The 13,521-nt window shown below is 34.6% G+C and overlaps 1 protein-coding gene across 1 annotated transcript in view; it reads right to left on the bottom strand.

The window, feature by feature from the left end:
• The window catches only part of LOC123524404 (EF-hand calcium-binding domain-containing protein 14-like), a 31,594-nt gene extending 28,602 nt beyond the window's left edge, over positions 1 to 2,992 (bottom strand). Inside the window, exon 1 of the mRNA XM_053538891.1 lies at positions 2,662 to 2,992. Within this exon, the coding sequence (XP_053394866.1) occupies positions 2,662 to 2,798 (137 nt within the window). The 5' untranslated portion in view covers positions 2,799 to 2,992. The remainder of the gene's footprint in view (positions 1 to 2,661) is intronic.
• Positions 2,993 to 13,521: the final 10,529 nt, after the last annotated feature.

The raw sequence follows: 13,521 nt of genomic DNA on the forward strand, positions 1-13,521 counted from the left end.
ATGTTATCATAAAAGTTATTTATAGTAACAACAAAGTGAAATTAACCCTAAAAAAAAAAATCAAAAAAAATCTATAAAATATAAGTCCACAAGAAACTCTTTACCAGGTAGAGATAGATCAAAATACACCTAAAATTTGGATGTACCGTGCATGTTGTACCACAGAAAAGTGGTCTCAATTTTTCCCTACGGCCAGTAATAAAAAAGTTACAATATAATCTATTTATAGTAACAACAAAGGGACATAATTCTAAAAAAAGTGTGCCTCATAGTGGTGAACATTTCTGCCAAGTTACATCAAAATCCCTCCATGCATGAAGAAGAAATGCTCCGGACAAAGTCATTCTTGAATTTGACCTTTAACCTCTGAGTATGACCTTGACCTTAGACCTAGGGACCTGGTTCTGGCGCGCGACAATTCGTCTCATAGTGGTGAACATTTGTGCCAAGTTACATTAAAATCCCCTCAATGCATAAAGAAGAAATGCTCCAGACAAAGTCATTCTTGAATTTGACCTCTAAGTATGACCTTGACCTTAGACCTAGAGCCGGGGCTTTGCGCACAACATGTTGTCTCATCCAGGGAAATGTTTGTGCCAACTGATATTTAAATCCTGTTTTGCATGACAAAGTTATAGACCGGACAGGAAAAAAATCCTACTGACCTTTGATCTCAAAGTGTGACCTTGACCTTAAAGCTAGAGTTCTGGGTGTTGCGCATGACATGTCGTCTTATCATGGGGAACATTTATGCCAAGTAATATTGTAATCCCTTGATGGATGACAAAGTTCTGGACCGGACAGGAAAAAAACCCTATTGACCTTTGGCCTCCGATTGTGACCTTGACCTTTGAGCTAGGGGTCCGGGTTTTGCGCATGACATGTTGCCTCATCATGAGGAACATTTGTGCCAAGTAATATCAAAATCCCTTCATGGATGGCAGAGTTATGGACCAGACAGGAAAAAAACCCTATTGACATTTGACCCCCAATGGTGACCTTGACCTTTGAGCAAGGGCTCCGGGATTTGCACATGACATGTTGTCTCATCATGGGGAACATCTGTGCTAAGTAATATTGAAATCCCTTAATGAATGACACAGTTATGGACCGGACAGGAAACAGACCCTGTTCATGACATGTTAACATATGACTGCTAAGTGTGAACTTGACCTTTGAGCTAGGGGTCTGAAAGTTGTGCACGACACACCGTCTTATTATGAGGTACAATTGTGCCAACTGATATTAAAATCCCTTCATAGATGGGAGAGTTATGGACCGGACAGGAAAAAAGCCCTGTTGACCTTTGACCTCAAATTGTGACCTTGATCTTTGAGCTAGGGGTGCGGGTTTTGTGCAGGACACGTCGTCTCATCATGGGGAACATTTGTGTCAAGTAATATTAAAATCCCTTCATGGATGAAAGAGTTATAGACCGGACACGAAACAGACCCTGTTCATGCCATGTTAACATTTGACTGCTAAGTGTGACCTTGACCTTTGAGCTAGGGGTCTCAAAGTTGTGCATGACACATCATCTTATTACGAGGTACAATTGTGCCAAGTGATATTAAAATCCCTTCATGGATGGGAGAGTTATGGACCGGACAGGAAAAAAACCCTGTTGACCTTTGACCTCCAATTGTGACCTTGACCTTTAAGCTAGGGGTCCGGGTTTTGCGCAGGACACGTCGTCTCATCATGGGGAACATTTGTGCCAAGTAATATTAAAATCCCTTCATGGATAAAAGAGTTATGGACCGGACACGAAATTGCGGACGGACGGAATGACAGAATGACGGAATGACGGAAAAGCGCATTCCTATAGTCCCCGAAACTGGTTTTCAACCAGTAGGGGACTAATAAGATCTGCAATACAAAAAACACACAAAAATGTATGCATGCAGAAACTTCAAATGGGTTGAATTTAATTCATAATTTTAAATAAGAGACTTAAATCTTTGAAAATATGATGCAACAGGTGCGAGGAGATATCTACACTGACACCGGTTTTAATATACAACAGACTGCCAATTTCACTAAATTGCAGAAACAAAACACAAAATATACATTCACAAAATGTCAGCGAGGCAAGTTTATATTCTAATGTAAATATAAATTCATTTTCAGAGATGGGAATTCCAGAGATGTTATCATTTTTAATACAAAAACATTGTTCATGTACCAGAAAACGTTCCCAGCCCTTTTTTTGTAAATTTGGGGAAGGGTACCAGGTCCCTTTTGGATGGGAAATTTACGTCGCGAAATCATTGTTTGGAGGAATACATTTGCTGAAAAGTTGTTAAAATCAGGACTGAAAATCAAAACTAATTTCATTTTTTTTTGCATGGGGAATTTTTGGCCAAGGTGGGGAAAAAAGTATACTTTTTAGATTGGGGAATGGGGCCGAATTTCGGCCCTAAAATCAGCATAAAAAAAGGCCTGGTTCCCAATGGATTTCAATAGATTTCCTAACAGAAATATGCAGAATAAGTTTGGACGTGTTGGAGACAGTGACAGTCAAAAGTTATCATGCTGTCCCGAAACGTCCTATTAATCACTAGGCTGCAAGTAGTGGGACTATTCTCAGATTCTCATATGATACTGTTACATTAGTATGTAACCCGTAAAGTTTCTATGATTCACAGAAAACATACTAACTTTTTTGGCTTTTTGCCTTTCAATGGAGGTAAACTGAGCCATTCAACATCACTGTCAGTGGAGTCCAACAGGTTCAGACTGTCAGCTTTATCCCCTGACCCGCTGTGAATGCCACCATTGCTTTTGCCTCTCATCATTAATGAAAAATGTTTCTGCTCTGTAATTTTTGTTCCTTTTCACTAAAATGACATCTGCATAAATTTCTCTTACTACATCTTATCTAGATCACTCAATAACACTGAATCTAGGAAGTTTAAAACTTGTCAAAGTTTTCACAGGAAGTTGTCATCTGAACCAGGGAGAAGTTCATAAATAAAAAAATAAGAAGTTTTATAAAACTGAGCTAATACTTTGAATTTAGAAAAACATTTAAGGTTTTTATTTCTTTCTTCGTTTTAATTAAATTAATTTCAGTTATCGCAGAAATTGAATCATCATTTTATGAACCACTCCCTCTTAGCAGAGGAGGTAACTTCGCATCAAGGGAGGTAATGATATATTAAAGGCTAAATACCACTAAATCTGACTCTTTTAAAGGCATGGACACACTAAATAGCTTGCCTTCTTTATTCTTTATAGAACTGACACATTTCAAATGTCGGACCCATTTTAAATGTCTGTAACTTACGTTTTCATGAAGAATTTTGTCAGTGCTGAATAAAAATCAAAAGAAAAGTGGGGGTCATGTTTGATGCCAGAAAAATATTTTGGTGGTGGCTACCGTAATCCTACGCTATGACTAGATACCGGAAAGGGCCCTTTCCGCAAAAAGGACATAACATGATCGGAAAGGGCCTGCCATATGTTTATTACTGGAATTTAGATAATTATTTCTTCATATTTCATTATGACATAATAAAAGAAAATAAATTACAAAAAAAAGTTATCAATTTGTTATTTTTAAATGAATTATAGACAAAATACGAGTCATGACATAAACCGGGCTGATCGGAAAGGGCTTAACATGTTCCGAAAAGGGCCTGTCACATGTTTATTATTGGAAATTATTCAACTATTACTTCATATTTCATTTAACAAATGAAAAAGAAAATAATTTAAAATAAAACAATTATCAATACTCGAATTTTAAATGAATTATAGACAATATATGGGTCATGACATAAACCGCGCTGACCGGAAAGGTCTTAACATGATCGGAAAGGGCCTGTCACATGTTTATTATTGGAAATTATTTAATTATTTCTTCATATTTCATTATGACATAATAAAAGAAAATAAATTACGAAAAAAAAGTTATCAATTTGTTATTTTTAAAAGAATTATAGACAAAATACAAGTCATGACATAAACCGCGCTGATCGGAAATGGCTTAACATGATCGGAAAGGGCCTGTCACATGTTTATTATTGGAAATTATTTAATTATTACTTCGTATTTCATTTAACAAATGAAAAAGAAAATAATTTAAAATAAAACAATTATTAATACTCGAATTTTAAATGAATTATAGATAAAATACGGGTCATGACATAAACCGCGCTGATCGGAAAGGGCTTAACATGATCGGAAAGGGCCTGCTGTATGTTTATTATTGGAACTTATTTATTTATTTATTCATATTTCATTTAAGAAATAGAAAAGAAAATAAATTATGAATTATGAAATAGCTATTTATGATTTTTAAATGAATTATAGACAAAATATGGGTTATGACATAAACTACGCTGATCGAGAAGGGCCTAACATGATCGGAAAGGGTCTGTCATATGTTTATTATTTGAAATTATTTAATTGTTTCTTCATATTTCGTATTTCGTTTAACAAAAGAAAATAAAGAAAGAAAAAAGATCATTATCGATTTTTAAATGAACTATACACAAAACACATGTCAGTGCATAAACCGCGCTGATCGGAAAGGACCGGCCTTTGAATATATGCGGCGTAACAAACACGTGCCTCTGATTAGTCCTGATAGAGTTTGATTGGATTATCACACCTATTGATTATATCAATTAATCAGTATATTTGTAAGCACACACAAGTGCCATGTGACAAATAATGTCTTTATATTATAACAATATTTTTATACACTTTGCCTTTTGGACAGATAATAGCCTTTATTGACTTTAATTGCTTTCTTCAAACAATGCCGCTAAATGTTTTGGGTAAAAAGTCACCTGATTCTTAGCATACATGTTTCTTAAGCAAAATGTGTGTACCGTTTGCACGGAACAGTGTTAGACGAACTGTATATTCTGTGAGGTAAGTGCAGTTAATATGACAAGCTTTTATCTAATTTAATACTTGTCGTTATTCCTGCAAATTGAAGAATTGAAGAAAAAAAAACAAGTACATTCGGTAGTATTTTTATTTTTGCACAAGAAATGCTTATAAAGCCGTAAATATATCAGCCGGCGAACAGTAGTTGACAATATTGTTTCCTCCGATGTTTAAGAAGACATACCTGAAATATAAAACATATGTATTTAAAAATCATTATCGTATACGTTTATAAAAATAAAAGTGTTGCATATTATGCACGTGCATGGCATGTGCACCAACATGCACATGTTTGTTTACACTTAACATATGATTATGATAGTACTTGGTTTACAAATTGTAACTATTTCCATTACTTAGATTAGCAAAAGTTTATAATGTCTTGTTCTTTCACCGAAAGAAAATATTATAAATATTTAGCAAAAATAGAAATTTACTTCTTACCTTGGTTTGTCCTTTAATAATCTATCATACATTGGCCTGAATTTTTTACGTGTTGACATTCCAGATACACCATAGAAGGCACATTTATATTTGAAATGCATATTGCCACTGGTATGCTTTTCTAGGCGTGTAACGTAACTGTCACCAAATATAGCATTATTATTCGAATGTTGCGTTTCTGAAATCAGTCTATGGTTTATATATTATATTATTGAATAAAGCATCATTTACTCAATGGCAAATTATTTTGTCAACGAAAAGCCGTAAAAACATCTAACCTTCTTTAAATATTTTGATTGACACGTAGCAATCAGTGTTTACTCAACTTGTTGATTGATAGGTGACATATGAATAACCTGTCCTTTCGTTAATAACAATTATAAGGTACTTTTAACAGAACGATGAGCAATAAACTTTAAAAGTATATTGCAAGAATATTTGTTATTATTAAACTTCCAATAAATACATGTTTTATAAATATTTAAGGGAGATCTGTATTTATTATTATCTCATCAATGTGCAATTTACACGGAGTTAAAACATATAACTAAAATACATTTAGTTTATGAACTGACGCGTATATTGTCAATAATTCATTTAAAAATAAAAATAAATGTTATTTTTTTCTTAAGTTCTTTTCTTTTTGATTTGATAAATGAAATATGAAGAAAGAAATAAATAATTTCCAATAATAAACATATAGCAGGCCCTTTCCGATCATGTTAAGCCCTTTCCGATCAGCGCGCTTTATGTACTGGCACGTATTTTGCCTATAATTCATCTAAAAATCAAAAATTCATATATTTTTTTTCGTATGTTCTTCTCTTTTTGATTTGATAAATGAAATATGAAGAAATAAATAAACAATTTCCAATAATAAACATATAGCAGGCCCTTTCCGATCATGTTAAGCCCTTTCCGATCAGCGCGGTTTATGTTATGACCCGTATTTTGTCCATAATTCATTTAAAAATCGAATATTGATAATTTTTTTATCTTAAATAATTTCCTTTTTCATTTGTTAAATGAAATGTGAAAAAATAATAAAATTAGTTCCAATAATAAACATATAGCAGGCCCTTTCCGATCATGTTAAGCCCTTTCCGATCAGCGCGGTTTATGCCATGACTCGTATTTTCATTTAAAAATAACAAATTGATAACTTTTTTTTCGTAATTTATTTTCTTTTATTATGTCATAATGAAATATGAAGAAATAGTTAAATCAATTCCAATAATAAACATATGGCAGGCCCTTTCCGATCATGTTAGGCCCTTTTCGATCAAATATCACGGAAAGGGCCCTTTCCGGTATCTAGTCCCCAGTAGGCATTTGACGTCGGTTAGACGTCGTATAGACGTCAGACCCCGACGTTGGATTAACGTTGGATTTTGGTTGGATTTGCAAACCGTTTAGACGTCGGATCCCGACGTTGGCTAGACGTCGCAATCCGACCATTTTCCAACCAAAATCTAACCACTTTCCAACCAAAATCTGACCAAATTTTCAACAGAATTTGCAATCAAACAAGTAATCAACACATGTATTTTATCATCTTTATTTCACATGATAGCGACATAAGTCTAATATCATAAATCCAAAAAAGGTAATCCAGTAATTGAAACTTTCAAGTTTAGTCATGTCTGCATGATTCTTCAACTCCGCTAAAATTCCCATCTGAAATGTATAAAATTTGACAGTTTCATCATTTCATAAAATTTGAAAACTTATACAAGTATGCTAGAGCTATTACTAAAGAACATAATTGCTACGTGCAAAACAAACATGTTATATTTTAAATTCTAAAATAATTCTCTATAACCTCATAAAATGTAATGAAGTTTTATGTTAAACGCAATTGATTTTTAAAGTAATAAACATAATGCATCAATCTTTGAAAGAATACGTAACATTAAAAAGAATAACTATTAAATTAAGTACAACTTTCAAAAATCTGCTACTCACGTTGCGGATCCCTTTGTGTAAAGTATTTATAAACTTGCTATCTTATCCCACAAATATCAAATTACCGGAAGACTTGTGTAAACCGATGCAGGCTTATCTCGCGAAGGCATGGCTATTAAACAACATGTGTAGAAGAAGATCCTTAGGTGAATTTAGAATAATTTATACATGTGTATAGAATGCAATTTTTTCCTGAACAGTTTTAAATTGGTAAAAAAAAAATCCGTTTCCGAAAATAGACAATCTCATGCGACATAACATAATTAATGATAATGTTTGATGTGCTAATGAACTATTATTTATAAGCGTATGTTCAGGCATAACTATCTTTAAACTATTATAGCAAAATTACACCAGTTAATTTCATAAATGAAAACATTTAAACAACAGACTTTCTATCCAACCTAATTCCAACGTCTCCTAGACGTCTATTAGACGTCGTGGTTATGACGTTGGTTAGACGTTGGATTCAGGTCGCCGACGTCGCGACCAAAATCCAACATCTAACCAACGTCGGTACGACGTCAGGTGTTTACTGGGTCATGCCCGTAATCCTAGCCTCCGATTCTAAGATTACGGAAGTTCCGTATTCCTAGACAATCCTATGAGGATAGGCTAGGATTATTGAATTTAAGTATGTTAGAGGCATCAAGTATATGTCAGAACATGCATAAATGTTGTTGTAAACTTACTTATTTCACTTAAAGTAGGGATTTTTCATGCCTGTCGTACATACGGGTGTTGATTTCGCCCGATTCTGTATGCGCGGAAATCTAAAGTGACAGGCAAAATCAAATCATAAAATTTAAAGTACAAATTTTTTTTTTTTTTAAATCCCTTTGAGCTATCATTAAGAATATAATTCTACGTTTGTAAGTCAATTTCAAAAAAAAAAAATAATAATAATAATTTATATTTAGTATGGTTTCGGAAAGAAAAACATATGTATATGGGTGTTGATTTCGCCTGTTTCTCCGTGGAAAACTCGAGTGACACGCAAACTCAACTCATAAAATTTAAAGTATAGAATATTTCTTTTTAATCTAACTTTAACCCTCATATTTCTATAATATTTCCACACACCGCATAACACAAAATACATGTAATATGGTAGGCATGAAAAAATCGCTATTTTCAATGAAATAAGTAAGTTTACAACATCATTTATGCATGTTCTAACTTATTTCTGTAATCCTAGCCTATCCTCGTAGGGTTGTCTAGGAATACGGAACTTCCGTAATCCTAGAACCGGAGGCTAGGATTACGGTACCGTAATCGTAGCCACTGCCAAATATTTTCATCAAACACCCAAACTGTATTGAGACCAAAAATTGTAGTGGTGTTGATTGACCTAAGATTCCATGACAAATTCTTTCAAACTTAAGTATTTCTTTATGAAAATGCTTCCTAACTGTCAAGCATAGATTCGTCATGCGATTTTAGCAAAAAATTGCAAAGAAAATATGGAAAATAGCTCTACAGAGCAACACTGAGAAGTATTTGAATCCACCATAATGCGACTCATTTCTTTGCGCCATTTTCCTATTATTGTGTCTGTATACCTAAGTACGTAGTTCTCTAGAATATCAGATTTTCAGATACTACCTATATTCCCATGAAGAACTTAAATCGGTTCAAAAGCTCACACGAGGTTATCTTGTATCCTTATTCACTATCTTGCCGACTTTAAATAAATCTCATCTTAAATATATTGCTAATATAGAAAAGAAAAAGGAATGTTGATTTTGGATTATAGTCAAAACATACCCAAACCAAAATGTACCCTAGTCAAAATTTAATATTTTTTCTGCAAAAATAAACATGGAACTGTTGAATGAAATAAAATACTATCAACTGTCAATTTGCTATTTTCTCGAACTTTAACGTTGGTACATTCTGATTTTCTTGAATACATTTTGACTTTACCATGAGGGTACACTTTTGTTTGGGTATGTGACCTGCACCCTTGTTTTTTTTACATGAGAAAGTTATGCTTCATTCAAAATATCACTCTGAATTCACTCCTTTTGGCTTCTTTCAATGTTTCTTTTTGGATCTGTTGTTGTACAGCATTCTCTAGTTACTTGGCAAAAATGTTCTACTGTTCTGGGTCAATGTGACCTTGACCTATGACCTACTGACCTAAAATCAATAGGGGTTATCTGCTGGTCATGATCAACCTCCCTATTAAGTTTCGTGATCTTAGGCCCAATCGTTCTCAAGTTATCATCCAGAATCAGTTTAACTGTTCTGGGTCACTTTGACCTTGACCTCAAAATCAATAGGGGTCATCTGCTGTTCATGATCAACCTCCCTATCAAGTTTCGTGATCTTAGGTCCAATCATTCTGAAGTTACCATTCAAAAACAGTTTAACTGTTCCGGGTCACTTTGACCTTAACCTTTGACCTCAAAATCAATAGGGGTCATTTGCTGGTCATGGACAACATCCTTATAAAGTTTTGTGATCCTAGGCCCAAGTGTTCTTGACTTATCATCTGGAAACCGTTCAACTGTTCTGGGTCACTGTGACCTTGACCTTTGACCTACTGACTTCAAAATCAATAGGGGTCATCTGCTGGTCATGACCAACCTCCCTATCAACTTTCATGATCCTAGGCCCAAGTGTTCTTGAGTTATCATCCAGAAATGGATTGGTCTACGAACAGACCGACCGACATCTGCAAAACAATATACCCCACCTTCTTCGAAGGGGGGCATAATAAATACTATACCAATTATGACTGCCTAGTGGTAATAGGTTTGACTGTCAATCCAGAGGTCAGGGGTTCAAATTAAACTATCTCTTTAAATAATGTTTTTAACTTGAATGTGTTCGTTTTCCCCCAAACAGATGCGGTTTGTTCGGAAGGAATCATTGTGCACACCAGCAAAATGGTCCATTTACAGCCGACTAATTAATGATGTCCCTAGAACAACAATTTTTTTAAAGGCTCGCATCCCTGATTTTCTGTAGTTGCCAGGGAATCTCATCCAAATATCCAGTTTATCAGTGTTCTAACTGGGGAACAGTCCAACACGCTGATGAGGATGCTATCTCGTCTTCGTGGAGACACACAAAACAACCAAGAGAAAGAGGAGCGAGCAGTTGAAAAACAAAAGAATTAAAAATATTGCTGAAAATTTTCAAGAGCGAGGAGTGAAAGACACATTAAGGGATGTTGCATTTAACATCCAATATCACATGTGATATATAACTTATAATAAAAGTATATTATAAATCGGACTTACTTCCCTTACACTCTGAGTAACTATTGCAAAAACACTGTCAGTGTTTGTCTATATTCTGTTGATGTTATTTTCTGTTTGGTCATGTCGTCTTGTTCATGAAATGCCATGTCGACGTTTTGTCATAAACCCGTATGACACACTGAATCAAGAATGGAAACAATTGTGTTTATGAAAAAAAAAAAGGTGCTGGAATGCTCTAAGATATGACCAAGACAAGACAAGAAACAGCACTTCATATAAGCTCTGTGCCCTTGAATATGCCTCTTAAGAAATGTGTCACTAAGACACTTTTATCACTGGTATGAGTTACATGTAGCAAGAAAACAATGCTGCAAAAAATCAAGTTCTGAACAGACAGGATAAAGTATATTACTGGCATGTCATGAAAATCTTTATATAAACTCAATTTTAAGTATATGCCTCTATGACTTATTATGCTAACAAAATTAACTCCACTCCATGTTTTAGTATATGGTTCGATGTAGCCACCTGTTACACAACAGTTTTTCAGTCAGAGGTCACTTTCAGGTCAAGAGCTAAAAAATTTAAGGCACTATGAATCAGTTTTAATATAAGAATTTCATGTCAGAGAAAAAGCAACTTTTGGATTTTATATTTTTTCTTGAGGCCTAATTGAACTAACTTTAGATAACTTATGGTACCAAAATTGCAAATAATTCTGCCACAAATTACATGATCTGACCAGTTTTCAAAAGCAACTAAGATCTTTCAGTCACCCAGGAGGTAATCTTGCGTAAACTCGTGATCTTATTGAAGCGTTTGCTTTATCACTCATGATCAAATCAACAGACGCTTATTAAAGTATTACACTGGCGATACAGCCGACACATAATAAACCAAATCAGGTCCGATTTTCAAAGGTCAACTGTTGATTTCTCAGACTTCCAATCATATTCATTCTTTCCCCATGTAGAAAATACTAATAACACTAAAAAGACACCATTATCATTATAAACAATCTGATAGAAAGTTTTTCAAGACACAAATTTTTATCCTTCTGCTGTCTGTTTCATACACCGGTAAAACGAGATCTCATTCAGTTCCCACATGATGTTGGCGAGATCTGCTCTATATGCCTTTCAAGTTGCCGATCTATTCATTTTTATAGCTCTTTGAGTCACCAAAGATCTAATCCAGTCTGGTGAACATCCAGAACTAAATAAAGGCATGCATGCAAGCTTGGTCAACTATTTGTGCAAGGGCACATTGGAACCAATTACGATCCAGTCGTGCTCAGATAAGCTACAAAACCTTGAGTGCTATCATCTGGATGCAAAGAAGACTGACAAAAATAAAAAGAATACACATATTTATTAGACTTTTCTTTTTATCATGTCCTTAAAGTTTTTAATTCCATTTCTCTTTTCAGGAAAAAAATATGTCTTAAATGTACAAGTTCAAACAAAATATTATCTTATGAAATAAATTTGATCTAAATGAATCTGTTTTATGCACAAACAAGGATCTGCATTCAATAAACACTTGATGCCCCCGGTGGCATCCTTGTCGATAATGAAAGCAACCTAAGTCCAAAACGAGGTCAAGGTTAAACTGAGGTCAGGTGATGTTTGAGGATGAGGAATGGTCACAGGTTACATCTGTATTAGTATCAATTCATTCTTGTAAGCGGTATTGATGCTAGACGAAACGGTCCCATTTGGTTAACCAAGGGATGGCCCATATAAAGCAACCTAAGTCCAAAATGAAATCAATTTTAGTTGAGGAATGGTCACAGGTTACATCTGTATTAGTATCAATTCATTCTTGTAAGCGGTACTGATGCTAGATGAAATGGTCCCATTTGGTTAACCAAGAGATGGCCCATATAAAGCAACCTAAGTCCAAAATGAGGTCAAGGTCAAGGACAAACTGAGGTCAGGTGATGTTTGAAGATGAGGAATGGTCACAGGTTACATCTGTATTAGTATCAATTCATTCTTGTAAGCGGTATTGATGCTAGACGAAACGGTCCCATTTGGTTAACCAAGAGATGGCCCATATAAAGCAACCTAAGTCCAAAATGAGGTCAAGGTCAAGGTCAAACTGAGGTCAGGTGATGTCTGAAGATGAGGAATGGTCACAGGTTACATCTGCATTAGTATCAAGTCATTCTAGTTAGGGGTATTGATGCTAGATGAAACGGTCCCATTTGGTCCTCGTACGGACGGACGAACGGACGGACAGGACGATCACTATATGCCTCCCGCATCAGTAGATGCCGGGGGCATAAAAATATAGACAAAATTATATATACTGTTGGTACCCAATAAATACAAAGAGCAGCAAAATTCAGGCAAGTTAAAATAAGTTTATAATAATATATTATACAGGCAAGTATACTAAAATATGTTTAAAGAAACAATACATAAAATATAAAGGATCCTCCAATACATCTGCAAGAGAATATGTTTACACATGATAGATCAAAAGGCATACCGATACATGGTCACAAACTTACAGACATGTCTGTTTTCAAGAAACAACAAGAGCTTTCAGAGGAAAAAGCACACTCGACTATTCTGATGCTTAATAGGGAACTAGCTAGGGCACATCTGAGAAAACTAGAGCAATCATTGGAGGAATTAATATCCTCTGATGTTGATGATGATGTTGGACTGTGAACCTGAAATTCTAAGTAAACAGGGGGCATAATTCATAAAAGTAAAGTGCAAGCCAGAACTCTGCAAAATGACAGCATGCATGACTTTTTGAAGCTTTTCCACCTAATACTTGCTTATATACATTCGCTAAATTTTTTAAGTTGAAAAAATGGCATAATTATGATAAAATAAAAGTCAGAAATATGAAACTTGCCATATGAGGTCATCTCATGATGTAAAAGACATTGTGGAGAATCTGAAAACATTTAGTCAAGTAATTCCTGAAAAACATAATTACATGTAAAACTGTCACAAAATTTCTATGTTAAACTGGGATT

This window comes from Mercenaria mercenaria, chromosome 3 (assembly GCF_021730395.1).
Source record: "Mercenaria mercenaria strain notata chromosome 3, MADL_Memer_1, whole genome shotgun sequence".
NCBI lineage: Eukaryota > Metazoa > Mollusca > Bivalvia > Venerida > Veneridae > Mercenaria > Mercenaria mercenaria.